The 19,851-nt window shown below is 46.3% G+C and overlaps 3 protein-coding genes across 3 annotated transcripts; 2 read left to right on the forward strand and 1 right to left on the reverse strand.

The window, feature by feature from the left end:
• The first annotated feature begins 222 nt into the window (after positions 1 to 222).
• LOC123123767 (uncharacterized) lies at positions 223 to 1,101 on the forward strand. Its single transcript, XM_044544371.1, has one exon. It carries the CDS (start codon positions 343 to 345, stop codon positions 712 to 714), a length of 372 nt encoding a protein of 123 aa, XP_044400306.1. The 5' UTR covers positions 223 to 342; the 3' UTR covers positions 715 to 1,101.
• Positions 1,036 to 9,074, reverse strand: LOC123123766 (inner membrane protein PPF-1, chloroplastic). Its single transcript, XM_044544370.1, has 12 exons — positions 8,628 to 9,074; positions 7,155 to 7,265; positions 6,301 to 6,375; positions 5,706 to 5,766; positions 5,431 to 5,504; positions 5,238 to 5,342; positions 4,406 to 4,513; positions 3,842 to 3,945; positions 3,256 to 3,474; positions 2,026 to 2,170; positions 1,849 to 1,944; positions 1,036 to 1,680 (listed from the first exon to the last, which is right to left on the reverse strand). Exons 1-12 carry the CDS (start codon positions 8,970 to 8,972, stop codon positions 1,567 to 1,569), a joined length of 1,557 nt encoding a protein of 518 aa, XP_044400305.1. The 5' UTR covers positions 8,973 to 9,074; the 3' UTR covers positions 1,036 to 1,566.
• A 7,490-nt stretch (positions 9,075 to 16,564) lies between these two features.
• LOC123126153 (probable polyamine transporter At3g13620) lies at positions 16,565 to 19,351 on the forward strand. The gene is made up of 2 exons (XM_044546544.1): positions 16,565 to 17,553; positions 18,390 to 19,351. The coding sequence occupies exons 1-2, from the start codon at positions 16,569 to 16,571 to the stop codon at positions 18,971 to 18,973; spliced, it is 1,569 nt and encodes a 522-aa protein (XP_044402479.1). The 5' UTR covers positions 16,565 to 16,568; the 3' UTR covers positions 18,974 to 19,351.
• Positions 19,352 to 19,851: the final 500 nt, after the last annotated feature.

The raw sequence follows: 19,851 nt of genomic DNA on the forward strand, positions 1-19,851 counted from the left end.
TCGCTATAGCAAATATTGAAGGACGTGGAATGGATGCTTCCAAGATATCCGTGCTGAAACAAGAGAAAAACTAAACAGGGAGGGCGATCGAGGAGCGTGGGGCCCGCGCAGCCAGTGGTGCCTCCCGCCCATCCGCCACCGCTCGTCCGTCCATCAGTTTCAAACCTCGTCCGCCCGAATTCTCCACCGCTCCGCTCTTCCCGTCGCACGCATATATACGCGCGCGCGCGCCTCGCCGAGCTCCCCGACACACGCACGCACGCACGCACGCCTCGCGCGCTCGCAGATTTTCATCGCCGGAGAACCTCGACGTACGTACGTACGTGCGTGTGTACCCGCAACATGGCCGCCGCCGGGCACCGGACGCCGCTGCCGCTGCCGCTGCTCTTCCTCCTCCTCCTCGCCGCCGTCGCGCTGCTCGCGGCGGTGGCCGCGGCGGACGACGCCAAGCCGACCATCCTGACCCCGGTGGCCAAGACCCCCGTGGGGTCCTTCGAGGGCGACAAGCCGGGGGACGACGCCATGGACGACGAGGACGCCGCGCCCGTCGGCTCCCCCCTCGGCACCACCATGACCGAGCCCAAACCGGAGCAGTCCACGCCCGGCGCCGCCGGGGGCGACGCGCCAGCGCCCAGCGCCGCCTCCTCCCTCGCGGCCCGCCTCGGCGGCGCCGTCGCCGTGGTCGCAGCGGCCGCCGGCGTCCTCGCCTTCTAATTAAGCTCCGTCCAGGGAGATCAACTACGTACTCCGGTGCGGCCAGCTCCATGCACGCGGGGTCGCCGGCAATGGCGGATCCAGGCCTTCACCCACGCTCATCGCTCTTCCATTCATCCTCTCTCTTTCTCTCTCTCTCTCTCCGTATATATGTATCTAACCACGTACGTACGCTGGCATGCACGACACTATGAAACTGCGAGAGCACACGAGTAAATTAAAGACCGTGGTGCGTGCAACATATAGTTCTCCAAGGAATTTTCCCATGCTAATCTCATTGTAAGTTCAGCACAGCTTTGTTTTTGCTTGCCTTGTCCAGTGGAGCAAATTAATTAAGTTTCGATTGTACAAGTATATAGTATATGATTAATCATCACTGATTTAGTACAAAGTTTCCAAGGGAGTATTACAAATTATTTCAAATTCAAGTGCAGCCACTAGATAGAGATGTGGCGCCTGAATGCCTGATACATAGTCCCAGTTTCCCATTCAGGCAAGGAAGATGTCCATTTATAGATTACAGCAAACCTTAGACAGGACATATTCGTCCCAATTTCCCAGCCGAAAATACATCAGAAGGAGGGATGATCAACAGTTCTCTACTCGAGAGCGATCCAGCCCTACAAGCTACACAAGCTACGCGTACTCTACATAAATCTCCGGTTCTGACAAGAGAAGCATACAGTTTGTATCTTGATCAATCTTGCCGCATGGTATTATGGTATCCTCCTGTGAAAAAATAGGCCGCCTGCATGGCGGTTTTGCACGAGCACGTCGAGGATAGCACAGCGGATACGCTGGAACCAACCAACGACGATGAACTCGTTAGATTCACCAGCCAGTCCGTGTTCACTATTCTGCGTCTTTACCATCCTCATCTTGGCCTCTCAATCTATTGTCGGAGGGGGAAGCAGCATTGCTTACTGAAGAATGGCTGTCGGCGTCGGTCGCTTCCTGAATTGTTCCCTGCACAGCAGGACGGCTTTGTTAGAATCTTTCGACCTATGATTGATTGAGTGCAGAGAGAGAGAGAGAGAGAGAGAGAGAGAGAGAGAGAGAGAGAGAGAGATTTCTGTTTGTGAAATTCTCCAGTTTTTACAGACTAAAATATGCTCCCATGCAAGAAGAATATACCTCTTCCGTGTTTCTGTTTGGGGTTGCTTCGTGTGTATCATGGCTAAGTCCGCCATTGCTACTAGCTGAAATCGGTTCATTTTCATGGGATTCCTCCTGTTCAATATTGACAAAAAATAACATTTCAGTTTTCTGAAAGAAATGATATTATGTCGCCAATCAACAAAATAACCTGACCTGCTCATCTTTGGTGTCTGGAGCAGAGCTGTCAAAATCCTGTTTCCCATCAATGGCAAAAGAGTCTACGCTTGCCTCTTCTGTTTGCTTTGCTTGTTCCACAAGTTGTTTTCTCCTTGACTCTTCTTCCATTAATTTCTTAAACCTGCCAATCATAATGCAATGCACAAAAACATATCACAATATGAAACATTTGCACCCTGTGCGGGTTAGTTAGCTAGCACAACAACAAAACAAAATAAAAACATTCATCCTTCAAGCAACACATGTCATGCTGCGTTTTCTTCTTGCTGGTACTCTTCTACAGTTACTAAATTCAATGGTTTATCAGCTCTCGAAATTCTATATTTTATTTAGTCTGGTGGATGCATTGGACTTATTTAGTAATGGCATGAATGATTCTCCCTTTTAAATGAGCAATATCAGAGCTAAAGTGGAACGGGACAGATAAAATGCACTACTCAGAGCTCCTAATACTTAAAAGCACAATTGACATGATGAAAACATGATGCTTTTCGTTGGCACATTACACTAGCTGCAGCAAGCAAATGCAAGAGTGTAACTGAAAGTGATGCACTGTCCAAATACTTTGACTGGGCATGGGCAGACAGGACAATATCGACGCTTACACATGTACCTACAGCCCAAGGACAAGAAGATGAAGTGTAGAGTGCTCATAGTTCATGTGAATGATTTACTGGACAGATATGCAGTCTCACATGATTTAATAGTACCGATTGCTATATTCCAAGCATGACACTAGCAATTTTCAAATATATTCTTGAGGTTGATCCTAAATTTCCTGTTGTACAAAAGGCTTCAATATATCCAAAATTGAATTACATCTGTTCCCCCTTATTTCAGTTCCAGTTCGAAACAGTGAGTATTTCTTATTTTAAGTCCGATAATCACCAGCTAGACAAAATTGTACTCCCTCCGTCCAAAAATGCTTGTCCCAAGCTTGTCCCTCAAATGGATGTATCTAGCACAAACTTGCTGCTAGATACATCCATTTGAGGGACAAGCTTTTTCGGACAGAGGAAGTAGAGTTTAGCCAGCTATATATATGGTCACTGAATTCTCATTTATCAAGATGCCAATTAAAATGCTTGCCAAACTTATTGCTGATGTGAGTTGTAAGGATCTTGGATCCAATGGTTGAGAGCACAATGACATTAATGCTGAGATAGTACATGCATTGAGCTGCAATCTTAAGCAATATCGCATTACCTTCCACCGCGCTGCGGTTCGCTTGGTTTTGGCACTTGACCAGGCTGGGGTTTACCAGCTTTTGGGAGAACCTCACTCTTATCAGCAGGTTCATACTTTCCAACATTAGTTGATTCCTCTCTAGCAAGCTTGTCAATATATTCTTGGACAGGATTTTTGGCACCTCCAAGCTTTTGAAGCCACACTTGTTGTGCACTGCTAAGGACATTATTTGTAAGCCTGCAAGAAAGTACAACTGGTAAAAACCACTGAAGCCACAAAATGACACAGAAAGCTGGCTAGGTCTGATGGAATGTTCACGTATGTCAACCTGAAACTAAAAGGAATGAAACAATCATGCTATAAAACAAAACGAAGATGTTTGAAGCAAATCAAAGCATGAGAACTTGATCTCAATTATGTATTATGCTGGGCTGCTGGCACAACCAGCATAGGTACATAAATAAATATAAATATGGAAATGCTCCGATGAGCATATGAGCACCTGCTCTATTTATAGGAAGTTATGTTAAAGCCTTTATTTCAATGAACAAATTGAACATGTTTTTTGTATAACAAACATCTGAAATTTCTAGTGTATACTCACCAATATAGACTCAATCCAGAAGGAACAGAAAGAGCAAAATAACCAATTAGCAAAGGCAGGAACTTCACTGCAGCTTGTGCACCTTGCTGGCTAGGATCATTGCTCTGCAATGACATGGACAACAGTAAGCTCAAGTAAAGACAAACCTCATGGGGTACCAGTTACATTGGCATCATACAGCAAAGGAGGTGTATGTCCTTGATCTTTGTGTGTTTCTTTCTCAGTGCCCCAAACGTTTTCCTCTAAAGAGTAAACAATTAACAGAGTTCAGAAAAGCTACAACTATACTGCTTTACACATCTTCACAGGTTACTTAAGGAAAGCAGAGAAAGACAGTCTTCTGTGGATATTTTGAATAATCATGATTCATGACTTGTTCAACCAGAAATAATGAAGCCAATCAGCAGCATTGTATTGCATGTATTCATTTTGAGTTCCATAATCCATATAGAAACAATCCAGCTGATATGAGAATTTCCATACTAGTACCGAGGACAAAAAATAATGCCCTGAAAAGAGTAGAATACAATACAGTAGATATGTTCAGCACTTGGCAACACAAACCTGTGATGATTGCATTATCTGAGCAGATAAGTATTGCGAAATAACCAGAAGAATTGGTAGAACAAGGTATGCCATAGTGTCCGACCAACCAAGTGGTGGATGTCCGTCCTACAACATCATCAATTATACAAGTGTCAAAGAAATAAGGAGAAAACTCCACAAACTTCCAGGTAACCATAGAAATTTCTGGGAGCAGAATTGTACTAGATGTGTCTGCTTTTAAAACCATAATTTTGAAGTGCCTAGAGACTGTCCACCATGCATGCAACCGTAATCTTCTAATGTAAACAAGTATTACACGACATTTTCTGCAGCCAGGTTTTGCAAGAGGATTAAAGGTCTGCACATCCTAGAAGATAGAAATGTCTACAAAAGTTGATGCAACTTATCATTGCAGAGGACCTTCCATCAATGTTCATGGACAATGCAACTATGCTGACAACACAGTTGCTTTGGTGCTTACAAAGCCAGCAAGTGAACACAACATACGTGTACATGTATCTGTCTTTTTTGGACAGCTAAATACAGGTGGGAAAGTCAAATCTAAGCAATATCACCATTTTCTGGCAAGAAAAATGTGAACAAGAAGACATTTTTTTACACAACACAACAATGTTGAAATGAAATAATTTAGCAACAACATTGAGAGGAATCAACATGGTCCTAAACACTAAAAGTTGCATCTAACTCAGCGGCGAAGACTAAACTGCTTGTAGTAAGTGCGACCGTGCTGATGCACAAAAATAATGGTACGAGTATGACATTACTTGGCCTTATAATTAAGGATCAAACCCAGGATATAACATGAAGTTATCGAGTTCTATATGTTTACCGTAAATGGAAAAAGCCAGGATATTCCTTGGCCACTTTCTCGAGCAGCAATTGTTGTTGGACCAGCCAAAGAAGGTATCCAAAAAAAGCCTTCCGTAAGAAGTCCCTTTTTAATGAAAATGGACGCATTAGCTAATATAGATGTTTAGTGTTCAACAGAAAGAATGACAAAAAGAACATTTAATCATATCAACCTCATTAGCTACATTGGAGAGAGCTTTGTATAGACCAATCCAGACTGGTATTGTTACAAGAGTAGGCAAGCACCCTGGTGCAAAAACATGCCAAAGGAAACTGCACGTCATTAACTATAAACAAGAAAATACCTCAATAGAAACGGTAGCAAACTAGCAACGGATCAAGGAAATGTGAGACCCAATTAAATTGAAGTCTTACTATGCATTGAGCTTTGAGGGGCTCACATTGAGCCCCTGGTAGGAAAAATACCAAGCATAGTGTGTATAACTACCTGCAAGTGGATCAACGCCAGACAACTTATATAAATGGGCAGTTTCGAGTTGTATCCTTTCCTGGAAAGATAAATAAATAACTTACAAACAATAGTGATTTCAGTAGCATTCCAAATACATTGGTAAGGATCTATAATGTACTATGTAAATCCATTCAATTTTATCACCCAGGTGCCAACTGAGTTATTTTAGTTGATCGTTTGTTTACATGCATTTTATCTGATACATGCACTTGGGGGAATAAGCACCTTTTTTAAAGACATTTTGGATAATATCTCAATTAGCTGCATGTCTTAAAAATGTACTTTGAAATGAGCTAACCCTACATTAATTCAATCATGTGGCTTTCCCACAGAACATCTTAACAGCTCTGAGGAAATATAAAATAAACTACATGAAAAATATGTCTTTCACTTGATGTAGACCTTAATGCATATTGCATTTATTTTTGCCCCTACTCAATTGATGACAAAAGGTTGACAGGTTATCATATCATCGGTCCACTGTGTGCATTGAAGAATCTAATTTAAGAATATGAGCAACATTCCAATAAAGGAACACATGCGGAAGTTTATATATGTAAAACATAAATACCTGATCCCCAGCATGTCGTTCCTGAATAGCCTTCACTTGAGGTTGAAGTGACCTCATTGCAAGTGCAGATTCGACCTAGATGGAACCAAAAAAAAAAAACGAGTTTCACTATTGGATACAAGAATATCAGAAAACATTTAAGCACTTTAGCATCAAGCAACAATATTTGCCAAGCCTGGACCATGCAGGACTGTGACAGGGTGTGATACATCCTCATTTATCACTAGTAGTAGGTAATGCTTGAATGCAAAATTAAACTCAGTAGACTTTAATGTCATCAATTGTTTACGGCCAGAAGTTCCTCCCAGGGCCAGCTGAAACACACGTGATTCACATTGTTCTTGTAGAACAGACCCCACAATAAAGTTGTTGCCAGATAGTACTGGACTACCGGTACAATCAATCAATTGATGTATTAATTACTGGTTCAGCTGGGGAGGACCTGCAAGGAACCACCATGTCACCATCTACTAGGATATGCTTGAAGGTACAACCAGTATATATATAAGATAAAGCGCTCTCAAAATGCTGGATATGCATCGTGTATTCATGAATATCAAGATTGTCTTGTTAAGCTGTGGATCACAATATTTCCAAAGTTCAGTCATGGTAAATGCTATCGTTTCTCAATAAATGCTGAGTGGAATTGCAGATATATCACAAATTCATAATGCCTCTTAGAAAGAACTCCCACGATGCACAGTTTCACACTTCTATGCAGTAATCATTTTTAATCATGTCACGACGAAATAGTGAGCATACATCACCACCTTTATTTGAATAACATTTACTGCAATCTAAATTCGAAATATCCCATTAAGTTCTGGCCGTAGCAACACGGGAGAGAGATTTACCTGCTTCTTTGTAAGAGGAAAAGTGGCCCCCTTAATCAGAACCGTCAGGAGGATGATCGCGAAACCATATGGATAAGGAACATGAAGAGTCAAAAGACCATCTTTCAGAACCTGCCAATGGGAAAAAGATACATATCACATAATATATTTGAGGTTTCGGGCATGATATAAACACATATAACGAAGGGGGGTTATACTGTACACAAATGTGAATGCATACACTTATACCAAGAGGTTTTTAACACTAATGTTCACTCCTACGATCACATGCTCAAAAATGGAGGAAAGCAGAGATAAACAGGTGAACAGTGATTCTCTCTTCATCCCCTCTCTGAGCGTAGTGAAAAGCTAGGCCTCATTCATTTCCAAGCCTAGCATCATCTGTGCGTGTTGGAAATTACAATAGAAGAAATCAGGGTATGTTCGTGTACCCAAAATCGGAAACATGCAAAATTACACATTATTCTTGACAGCAAGTAGTCCATTCCCGCAAAGAACAAAATATAGGCCAAGCTGCAGAAACTATACTACTAAGTATTAATGAACAGCATCGCTCTTTAAGTGAACACCATTCATCGCCATTGTCTTCCTAACCAGCAGTGCCCATGATAATTCCGTCTCAACAAACGTACTTTGGGCACAGATGTCAGGAAAGCCATTTCTTCTTCTGAAAAGTCATTGAGGCTGTTGCAGCAGTTACCAGAAAATGGAAACCAGCCCTTGCAAGATCCTACCAGGCTTTAAGCATATTTCAACAATTTCCTTTCAGCAGTATGGTGTACTAATAAAGCATATACCGGCTGGGCATGCTGAATCTTATCCCCCAGTCTATACTACGCGCTAGTTAGCTACGATTGAGCATGCTGAGAAATTTCAGCACTCCCTTGTAACAGCAACCAAACGGCCCCTGTAACAGCAACCCAACGGCCCCTGAATCGGAATTGTTCGGCGAATCGCTTTCAGGGGACTCAAGTATCCAGGCAATTAGATCACCATGTTTCCCGAAAAACAGTGGCGAGGATTTTTCAGCGCAGAAGGGCTGTACACCACAGTATCACGCGCTACATTTGAGCATGCTGAGAAATTTCAGCGCTCCCTCTACCAATACCAACCCTACCGCCCCTGGACCGGCCGAAATTGTCCAGCTCAGGAATCTAGCTAGGCAACTACTCCCTCCGTCCGAAAAAGCTTGTCCCTCAAATGGATGTATCTAGCACTAACTTGATGCTAAATACATTCATTTGAGGGACAAGCTTTTTTGGACGGGGGGAGTAGTAGATTCCACTGTTTCCCGAAAAACAGTGGCGCGGATTTTTCAGCGCGGAAAGGGTGTAGAGCACGGTATGACACGCTACAGGCGCGAAAATGGTAGTGTCCTCGGAGCAGAAGGAATGGCCGTCATCGTAAGCACAGTCACACGGCACGCAACGGCGAGCGGGGGAGGGGAGAGGGGCGGGGCTAAGGCGGGCGCACCTTGAGCACGGTCTCCATGGAGCCGGTGATCCCGGCGAACCAGTCCCCGGCCGCGGCGGCCTCCTTGGCCCCGCCGTCCGCCGCGACCCCCGGGGCGGCCGCCACCGCGGCGTCGGCGACGGTGTAGAGGAACGCCTCGACGCGGCTGAATAGCTGGCCGACGTCCTCGATCCCTCCGCCCCCTCCCCACCCGAGCGCCGCGACGGCCCGGCCCCGGCGCCGCGCGGGGAGGGGAAAGCGGGGCAAGGCTAGCACGGAGGGCGAGGCCCGCGGCGGCGGCGGCGGCAGGGCGAGCAGGGCCTGGGGGTGGCGCGGGAGGAGGAGGTGGAGGCTGGGAGCCGCCATTCTGTTGGGGGGGAGGGGAGGAGGCGGTGGCCGGCGGCTGGGCTCTGGTCGGAGCGGCGGCGACTGAGTGAGTTGGACTTTGTTTGTGTAGACAGCGATCGGGCTGGGAGGCGGAGCAGTTGGGTACGGAAGTTATACGCACGTGGGCCGGTGCTACCTCAGGTGTGGGCCCCGCGGACGGAATCCAGGGTGGGCTGGGCCTACTACCTCAGGTCTGGGCCTGCAGCATTTACCACACGTTGCTCGTGCAACGCCTCCTCATTCCGTCATGATTTTTTTCTCAGAATGTTTTTTTTTAACATTCAGCCCAGGTCTTCTCATCAGTCGTACGCCGGTACTATTGGCACGTTAGCGACGTAGCACGTACCCCGTCATGCGTCCGGTTCTCTGTGGGCGTGTTTGGTTGCTTGGGTGGCTCTAGCCTGCATCGGATGAGGGATACTGGGTGAGTGTGGCCTGGCTGAGCAGGTGCAAAGATGAGCTAAGATGTGTGTTTGGTTACCTGTGTGTCCATGGACGCCAAGCAGAGATATTGTTTGGTATAATGCATCTGAGAGTGTACGGGGATTTTGTATGTAGGAAATGTTGTTTGGTAGGTTGTATTTGAGCTGGATTTGATCACCTCTTGTTAAGCGTACGTACTTGCAGGTAGAATCAATCTTTACAAAGCTCGGTAATTGCTCAAATCCACACATGTTATCCCCGCAAAAAAAAAAATCCACACATGTTACGTACGCTTGTGACTTGATGCCTTCTAATCTGAATCCTAGTGCCCCTGCTAACTTACACAAGAGGATCCAAATCATTAATCTGTCCTCTAATCTGCGTCCTAGTGTCCCTGCTACCCCTGTTGACCCTTGCTCACCGTCATACGCCTTTCTACCGCTGAGTTGACGGAGAACGTATGTTGGAACCCGGCTGCATTGCGGGTGCGATTTTTTTTAGCATAATAACTTTATTCCTCAAATAACAGCAAGGTCGTTTACATAATGATGAAGAATAAAGTCAAGGACGAAAGTCTCCCATGCTTGTGACTCTTTAGTGCTAAAACAGTGCTTTGCTAAGCCATCCGCTAACAAGTTTGCTTCTCTGCTGCAATAATTAAAACTAGTACTACCGAAGTTCATTGCCAAGAGGGAGCATTCTGCAATGACAGGAACATCCGCTCCCATATAAGCATCCGGATTAGATATAGCCTCCAGTGCTGTCATGCAGTCAGACTTAATGATAAGCTTTGTGCAACCCAATTTCGCTGCGAGATACAGTCCACATCGAATAGCAATCAACTCTGCTAAACCTACGCTAGACACGTGGGGTAATACTAAGGTTTCTGCCCCTAGGAAATTTCCATGGTCGTCACGAGCCACTACACCGCAAGCTCCTCTGAAATTCTCCTCATGAAATGATGCATCAATATTCACTTTGATAACTCTCGTGCTTGGCTTTTTCCATACATGATCAGTACGTCGTATTGGCTACTTTGGTGTATTAGCACGAACAAAATTTGTAGCAAGAACCTGGATGAAAATAGCTGTTTGTTCTGGCGTTTGCACAGTCTCACCCTTCGTACTTTGTCTCCTTTGCCACCAGATAAACCACATGGCCACCAAGATAAACTCGGCCATTGGTATATTATGTGTCATCGTACGTAGCCTGAGCAAAATATCCAGGTTTATAGATCCCGACCGGTCCTGCTGAACGGCTTGGTCGATCACCTCCGATAGGCCAAGTGTTGTCACCTGGCCGGCCGAAACCTGCGTTCCTCTCATCCTGGCTAAGAGGGCTTCTTTTGCGTCCCTCGGGCCAGGCGGAGGAGGCCATGCAGGGAAACAAACGGGCAAGTTTCTGCATCTCGGGTGTGAGCCAGGTGCAACCTAGGATACTAAACACGCCCTGGCCTGGTCTCAGGCTGCAGATGGGGCTGCTTGTGGGCATCCCACCTCGATCCACCTGATCCCACTACGAATTGGTGGGAAATATTGGGTAGCCCACATGGATTAAGCGGTTGAAAGTGGGATCTCACTTAAAAAATGCAAACACAAGACATTGTATTCAGAACAACAGATACAGGGTGTCTCGGCCTTCTCTTGGCACCAGCGCGGCCCGCGTCCGCCTCCCTCCCCGCGGCCGCGGCGCTGAACCCGCGTGGATGACCTGTAGGAGGTGTTCCCCTTGATCCAACGGTTCAATGGCAAGATGGTGGCAGTGAAGTACGGCAGCGCGGCCATGAAGTCACGGGAGCTGTAGGCGTCGGTGATCCGTGAGACCGTGACCTGGTCCTCCTCTCCTGCGTCGGCCTGCGCCCTCTGCTCATGCATGGCGGCGGTCCGCGGATCAACTCCTGGTTGCAGCGCGTCAGCGTCGAGCCGCAGTTCCGCAACGGCCTCCGCGTCACCGACGCTCTCACCATGGAGGTCGTCGAGATGGTGCTGGTCGGCAAGGTCAACCTTAACAAGCATCTCGTCTCCCTCATCCGCCTCGTCCGCACCACCGTCGTCGACCTCTGTGGCAAGGACGCAGGCCTCCTCACCGCGCGCCCCTCCACCACGTCGCATCCCTCGGGTTCATCGGCAAGGTAACGTGCGTGGACTCCTCCCACTGCGGCGAGGGACATCGCGACTGCCATTGGCGCCGAGAAGTTGTTGCTGATCACTGCCATTGGCGACGAGATTAAGTGGGATTCCAATGGGTTAATAGGGCTAGCCTACCTAATTTTCTTCTTGTCCAGTGGGAGTCCATTAGAACAGTTTAAGTGGGGTGGGACGGCCAATCACTTAGTCCCACTCCCACCTGCAGCCTGAGAATGGTCCATTCTGGGTTTCTTCTCCATCGGTTTTGGAAGGTTCTAGAACCTTCCCTGAATTGGCCTTCTGTTTTCCTTTCCTTTTTATGTTTTTTCTATCTTATTTTTTCTATTTTTCCTATTTTTAAAAGATATTGCAAAATCATGAACTATTTTTAAATCGTGAATATTTTATAAATCATGACAAATTTAAATTAGCGAGAAATTTTTAAAATCATGAATATTTCTAAAATTTGCAAACATTTAATCACAACTTCACGAACATGTTTTGAATTTTCAAATACTTTTTACAAATTTGCAAACATCTTTTAGTATTGTGAACCTTTTTTGAAACTTGTGAACATTTTTTAGAAATGGTGAACATTTAAAAAAATTGCAATTTTTTTCTAAATTCAAGAACCTTTTTGGAAATGCATGAACATTTCTCGAATTTAGGAACTTTTTTAATCAACAAACATTTCTAAGCAATGGACTTTTTTTGAAATTTCGGAACAATTTTTGAATTTTGTGGGTTTTTAGCATTTCTTGTATATTTTTTCAAATTCACAAACATTTTTTACTATGATTTTTTTCAAATTCATGATTTTTTTCATTTCCCAAACATCTTTTTCGAAATCATGAATATTTTTTTAATAGGCAATTATTTTTTGAATCCGTGGGCATAGTATAATTTCCCGATTTTTTTTCAAAATCATGATTTTTTAATTAAGAAACATTTTATGATTTCTTGAGTTTTCTCAAAATTCACATTTTTTCAAATTTGGATACTGTTGAAATCCTGAGTTAAAGAAGGAAAACATAGAAAGAAAAAAAAGCAAAAAAGAACGAAAGTTCCGCCCCAAACATGGGCCAGCCCAAAAGGGTGCGCGGGGGAGTAGTGTGCATGTTCCGCATCTTTGCATCGCGCGCTGCGTGGAATAGGAGGTCCCTTAGTCGCATGTGCACTTTCGTTGTATGTATGTGCATTTTGGTCATATGTTGTATTTTTTCCCCTTTTTTCTTTCTTAAAACATCTTCCAAATCCTATTACCTACCCATCACTTTATTGAGTCATATTTAGCAGAGCTACTGGCTCCGCTAAGAAAAAGCATAGCTACAGGCATTGGAACGGGCGGCTGCTTCTGCACCTAGCTAGACCTACCCTCAACACCCGTCAGCGGTGGTTGTCGCCCCAACCGGGACATGCAAAAATTAATGTGGATGGTGCTTTTTCGCTCGTCCTAATACTAAAGGTGTGGTCGTGGCTCTCTGTAGGGATGCAAATGGAGGCTCGAAGCCGCCATTCTATTTTGGGGAGGGGAGGAGGAGGAGGAGGTGGCCGGCGACTGGGCTCTGGTTGGAGCGGCGACAGAGTGAGTTGGACTTTGTGTAGAGAGCGATCGGGCTGGGAGGCGGAGCGGTTGCGTACGAAAGTTATACACACGTGGGCTAGTGCTGCTAGAGTGGGCCTCGCGGACGGAATCCAGGGTGGGCTGGGCCTACTACCTCAGGTGTGGGTCTGCACCATTTACCACACGTTGCTCGTGCAACGCCTCCTCATGTTTTTTTTCTCAGAATATGTTTTTTTTTACATTCAGCCCTTGTCTTCTCATCGATCGTACGTCGGTCCCATTTGGCGCATAGGTCGCACGTTAGCGACCTAGCACGTACCCAGTCACGCAACCGGTCCTCTGTTTGCCTGGTCCATTCTGGGTTTCATCTCCATCGGTTTTGGAAGGTTCTAGAGAATATTCCCCTGACTCGGCCTTTTGTTTTTTCCATGGTTCTTTCTTTCTTAGTTTTCGTATTTTCATATCTTTTATGTTTCCTTTTCTTTATATATATATATATTTATTTATTTTGGGAACATCTTTCAGAATCGTGAACATTTCTTAAAATCATGAATACTCTGAAATCATGAAACAAATCTGAATATATTTTTTGAGAATCATGAACAATTTTCCAATTCACAAACAATTGTTTACAACTTCAGGAACATCTTTCGAATCTGGAAATATTTTTTACAAATGTGCAGTTTAAAAAAATTGTGAACTGTTTATTAACTCGTGATTTTTTTCAAATTTGTGATTTTTATAAAAAATGAGTATTTTTTAGAAATTTACAAAACTTTTAGGAAATGCATGATTTTTTCGAATTTATGATTTTTTAAATCAACGAACATTATTGAAGCGATGAAGTTTTTTTGAAATGTAGGATAACTTTTAAATTTTGTGATCATTTTTAAAATTCATGAACAATTTTTTCAAATTCGAAAATATTTTTTGTATATGCAATTTTTTTTCAAAATCATGACCATTTTTTGATTCCCAAAAAACCTTCGAAATCATTAATGTTTTTTTGAAATTGTGAATATTTTCTGAATCCGCGGACATTTTATGATTTCCCGAACATTTTTTAAAATCATCAATTTTTTCATTCACAAACAGTTTATGATTTCTTGGATTTCTTTTTAAAATTCACTTTTTTAAAATTGGATTTTTTTTTTTGAAATCTTGAATTATTTTTAAGAAGAAAAAATCAAAAATAAAAAAGGATTGAAATGAAATCCTGATTTATTTCAAGTGGCTTAATGTTTTTCGGATGGTGCTTTCGCTCGTCCTTATACTAAAGGTGCGGTCGTGGGTCTCTGCAAGGATGCGAATGGAGCATATGTTGATGCATCGGCTATTGTTGTCAATGAAATGACTGACCCACCATGTCTACAAGCTCTGGCACGACGAGAAGTAGTAGCTCTTACTGAGAATCATAACCTTAGAAGCATTGTGGTCGCTTCTGATTGCTTAGTGGTGGTGAAAGATATTGAGCAGTGATCTAGCTAAACCTATAGCGTAATCTTCAAGAAGATCAAGGAGCGGATGACTTCTCTTGATAGTTGTCTTTTTGTTCACGAATGTAGGAATTTTAGTTTCGAAGCTCAAAACCTTGCAGCGCCGATGGTGATGGGAAGTCGAGGAAAAGTTTTGGGTAGCGGGACGGCGTCGGGGTGGATGGGGTGGGAGCGCTGACGGGGCTTGGGCGGCGGCGGAGTGGAACTGTGGGAGTGGGGGATTTTTACTCTGGCGGGCTTGCGGCCAAGTAAATTTAAGGACCACGGCAGCGTGAAGTAATTTTTGTTCCTCTAAGGCTTTTAAGAGATCAGTTAGAGCATCTATAGCCGGACGCCTCAAACCGGCCTCAAACGCCCGGGCGGCCCGCCCCAGTCACTGACCGGTCACGATATTTTTATCCAGACGGCCCCTCAAACGTTCAGGCTGACCGGCACCCCTTATATCCAGCCCAAATATGGGATGGATATGGGGGCGGCCGGGCACGCGCGCCACGTTGGACTGACGGCGGAGTCCCACGCAGAAACGCCCGGAAACGCGACGGTCTAACGAACGCCATGTCTGTCGCTGCGGTGTGAACGCCGTGTGGCGCTGCTCCAGCTCGCCGCCCGAGACCAAATGCGGCTATTTAAGCCGGCGGCGTCCAGCAACCCTACCCCATCCATCCCCCTCCTCTCCGCGCCGCCAGTCCGAGCCCATCCACCTCCTCTCTCTCCGGCTCTGGCACTTTGCCCATGCTGCGGCGCTCCGCCATGGTCCGGAGGAAGATCACCTATACTATGCAATGCTCACGCCGAAGCGCCGGTACGAGATCCAGTAGGAGATTCGAGCGAGACAAGTCGTGCCCGTCGCCCGCATCGCCGTCGGGCTGCCTCCAGACTCGTGGGAGCCGAAGGAGGAGGAGGAGCCGGGGGAAAAGGAGGGAGAGGAGCTGGCTCCGATGGAGGAGGAGGAGCCAGAGCAGCCGAAGCAAGAGCTGTCGGGCTTCAACATGAAGCAGGCGGAGACGGAGTTCGCCGTCATCCAACCGGAGGAGATGGTGGGGAGCTGGAGTCCATCCAGGATGAGGCCTATGTGGAGGCCAACCGAGCGTTCCTCCGGCAGGAGCAGGTGGCGTCTGACGCGCTATTCGCCTAACTCGACGCAGAGATAGAGGCGGAGGCGTCGGAGGAGTAGCTAGGTGATCGACGTAGTACATAAGTTTATTTCGTTCGCATATTTGTATGGATTTAAGAATCTAGTATGAGATGTCTAGATCCAACTGGTGAGATTTGAGGCGTGCCCGATCATGGCCCGTGAACGCATCCGGATGCGTCCGCTGGCGTTTGAGAGACCATATTTGACATATCCATCTGTAGATTCTCTTAGGTGCATGTTATAGGAGAAAAGGTGGAATTTTACTCCTCTAACTGATATAAAGGATCATGTAGAGATGCTCTTAGTTAGCTGGTGATTATATTATATGTCATGCGCCATTGCTTGCAAGTTGAAGATAACTCTATTCTTCAACTCCTTTCGTCCCACAATGTTAGGTTAAAACACGGTCTTATGTTACGAAAAGGAGGGAGTATCTTAATACAAAAGATACGGACGCGGTGTTTTGGCTCCTAGGTGCATATGCACCCATTGTCTAAATACACATTTTGAAAATTTAAAAAATTCGGAACAAAAATCCCGTGGGTATATCCGGACATTCTATGTACATGCACAAAGTTTCGGTGAAAAACGACACACAATTCTCTTCCGTGTTCTTCTAAAAAAATGTTCATGTTCAATCGCCAGGAGTCGTATGCTCCGCTCACAGTGCTTTGTTGCTAGCGGAAAACGCAAAAATAGTCATACAAGAACAGACTAGCGACTAAGAGTCAAAGATTGGATTGGTGCACCAACCCCCGCAGCCTTGCTAAATTAAAACAGTAATATGCACAAAGAGAATCGCTCTCATTCCCAGACCCCAGTAAACAATGCATGCATATATATAAACTCAGATCGGCCGGCAATGGCTGCCGGAAGCAAGTCCAAGTCCAACCTCTTCTCCCGACTCCACGGAGCACGTATCCACGGTCGTCAGTTCCGGGAATGACTCCAGAAATCAAGAATCTCGACGGCGACAAGGCCGATGACGGCGGTGGAGCAGCAGCAGTAGCACCAGGAGCCGGCCATGGCCATGGGCATGGCAAGGGCGCCAAGAACAAGCTGTCCCTGGTACCGCTCATCTTCCTCATCTTCTTCGAGGTGGCCGGCGGGCCGTACGGCGCCGAGCCGGCGGTGCAGTCGGCGGGGCCGCTCTACGCGCTGCTCGGCTTCCTCATCTTCCCCTTCATCTGGGCCATCCCGGAGGCCCTCGTCACGGCCGAGCTCTCCACCGCGATGCCCGGGAACGGCGGCTTCGTGGTGTGGGCGGACCGCGCGTTCGGCCCCGTCTCCGGCTCCCTCATGGGCACCTGGAAGTACGTGTCGGGGGCCATCAACGGCGCCGCCTTCCCGGCGCTGTGCGCCGACTACCTGGCCCGCGTCGTCCCCGCCGTGGCCGGCGGCGGCGCACGGGTGGCCACCATCGTCACCTTCAACGTCGCGCTCTCCCTGCTCAACTACACCGGCCTCAGCGTCGTCGGGTGGTCCGCCGTGGCGCTCGGGGTCGCCTCCCTGTCGCCGTTCGTGCTCATGACCGGCGTCGCGCTGCCCAAGATCCGGCCGCACAGGTGGGGGGCCACCGCCGGCGACAAGGACTGGAAGCTCTTCTTCAACACCCTCTTCTGGAACCTCAACTACTGGGACAGCGTCAGCACCATGGCCGGCGAGGTGGAGAACCCCGGCAAGACGTTCCCGACGGCGCTCATGGCGTCCGTGGGCATGACGTCCCTCGGGTACCTGCTGCCGCTCATGGCGGCCACCGGCGCCATCGACGCGCCGCCGGAGCAGTGGGGGAACGGCTTCTTCGCCGACGCCGCGGGTAATTATTTTACTCATTATAAATCAACGCAAACGCGTGACTTTACACCCTTGTTGCATGCAAGTTGTCTGTCGATGCACTACGAACAGCTATGGATTAGTATTTTACTGTCACTTGTTTAGTGTTTTTAGATTGCAAAATGATTCCTAACCACGTGTGGAGGAGACCCATTTGGCATAAAGAATCCTAGGATATTGTTGCGCGGTGTTGGTGTGCACACATATACTCCCCGGTCCCGGGTCCCCAAAATTTTGAAATAATTTTCAAGATCAACATTGAATTTAAATCCAAGTACTGAAAATGATATTTGAAATGTAAAAATCATGAACATTGAAACTTTAACCCGACAAAAGCCTAATTTTGCGTCGCGGCCAGTAGAACTAGGCAAGAGTAGTACTTTCTTTTCATGCAGTAGTAGTAAATCTTTGGAAATGATAAATCCCGAAAGTCCAGGATTTAACCATGACAATATAGGGCAGAAAATTCCGAAGATTCAGGATTTATCGCGGTCCTAAAATTTCACTTACTAGGGCAGGGAAAGTGAGTCTGAAAATTTTCATTTGGGTTACTTACCTTAGAACGACACTTGACTGGCTTATATTCCAGCTTCCCATTTTTCGCGCGTTGGACTTTCTTTCAATAGTAGCACTGTCACTAAGAAGAAAAATGTATAGATGCACAACAATTGGTAATACTCATAGTGTGTTAGTAATGAAGATCCAAGACAAATTAACTTTTTATTTTTCATCTATAAAGAAGGGTTTCTGTTCACACAAGCTAGGAGTGCCATTTTGCCACAAACAATTTGTGACATGACTAATTTCATTGCAACGCAGGCATGATCGCCAGCGACTGGCTCAAGTATTGGATCGAGGTGGGCGCGGTGCTCTCCTCCATCGGCCTCTACTCGGCTACACTAAGCAGTGCGGCATTCCAGCTGCTTGGAATGGCGGACCTGGGACTACTCCCTTGCGTCTTCGCCCTACGCGCCCCAATCTTTAATACTCCATGGGTCAGCATCGTGGTCACTAGCCTCATCACCCTCGGCATGTCCTTCTTCAGCTTCAACAACATTGTGACCGCTGCCAACTTCCTCTATAGCCTTGGCATGCTCCTCGAGTTTGCCACATTCATCTGGCTCCGAATCAAGCGGCCCGAGATGTCGCGCCCCTACCGGGTGCCACTCCGACTCCCAGGCATTGTCGTCCTGTGTCTCGTCCCCTCGGGGTTCCTTGTCTTCGTCATGGCCATCGCCGGTTGGAAGGCGTATGCCATCAGCGCCATCTTCACTGCGGCAGGCCTTGGGGTCTATTACCTCATGAAGTTCTGTAAGGCAAGGGGGTTCCTCAAGTTTGGCACCGTCGATGGCGAGGGTTTGATGTATGAGCGTCACCAGGAGAGTGCAAATGTTGGTGTCTGAGGTTGCGATTCTCTTGATGTCACGTTGACAAGTTTGATTTGGCCAGTGCAATTATGACATCTAGTAATGTGCATGCCATATGTTTCTCTTCCTTTCTTTTGTGTGCAGAGCAACAAATCAATGTTTCTCATAGCCTATGCGATGAATGAATCAGATTTCATTTTTTCTTCTTACAATCCGGTAGTTAGAAAACGGATAATAGATAATTGACCAACCTCATATTGTCAACCAACAAAATGGTGACGAAGCTCACACCCTTATTCTACAACCAATGTAATGGCAGTCAATTTTGAAGATAAGAGATGGGGACTCAAGCATTTTTACCAAATTTGTACTCGTATTAAATAAATACTGTAGCCAGCTAATTTTTCGTATGAATTTAATGCATAAATGTAAGAGAGTATCCATTTCTGACTTGCAGGCAATATAGGTCTGAATATCCCCTTCCTCAAGAGAGGCCGACCAATCAAAGGGTACCATGTCAGCCCGACCACGTAGCCCATGCGGAAGATACACGCGGACAAAATGGCCTTCTACTCGCCCGGCCCCATCTCTCAGTCCTCACCCTGACCCCCTTCATTCGCCCTCCTCCCACCGATGAGATCTGAGAGCTCAGGAGGTCGGATCCTGGCCGCTCAAAGGCAAGCGGAGATGAACCTGTTTCGGTTAGCGGGGGACATCACCCACCTCGTCAGCCGTGGTGGTGCTACTCCTCAAGATCCACGCCATGATGTCTTGTGCAGGTAACTCGGCCTTGGAACTAGAAATTCATACAATTAGAGTTAAATAAGTCATTGAGGATAAATTTGATTTCTGTTTTATCTGTTGGTTTCTCATTTCCATGCATCAATACTGGTGGCGTGGCCTCAAAAAATCTA

This window comes from Triticum aestivum, chromosome 5D, assembly GCF_018294505.1.
Source record: "Triticum aestivum cultivar Chinese Spring chromosome 5D, IWGSC CS RefSeq v2.1, whole genome shotgun sequence".
Lineage (NCBI taxonomy): Eukaryota > Viridiplantae > Streptophyta > Magnoliopsida > Poales > Poaceae > Triticum > Triticum aestivum.

Coding starts and splice junctions, on each gene's coding strand:
- LOC123126153 (XM_044546544.1), top strand. CDS start 16,569: ATGCATATATATAAACTCAGATCGGCCGGCAATGGCTGCCGGAAGCAA. Junction 17,554..18,389: donor CTTCTTCGCCGACGCCGCGG/GTAATTATTTTA, acceptor ATTGCAACGCAG/GCATGATCGCCAGCGACTGG.
- LOC123123767 (XM_044544371.1), top strand. CDS start 343: ATGGCCGCCGCCGGGCACCGGACGCCGCTGCCGCTGCCGCTGCTCTTC.
- LOC123123766 (XM_044544370.1), bottom strand. CDS start 8,972: ATGGCGGCTCCCAGCCTCCACCTCCTCCTCCCGCGCCACCCCCAGGCC. Junction 5,505..5,705: donor TGGCGTTGATCCACTTGCAG/GTAGTTATACAC, acceptor TTTTTGCACCAG/GGTGCTTGCCTACTCTTGTA. Junction 1,681..1,848: donor CAAACAGAAACACGGAAGAG/GTATATTCTTCT, acceptor CCTGCTGTGCAG/GGAACAATTCAGGAAGCGAC.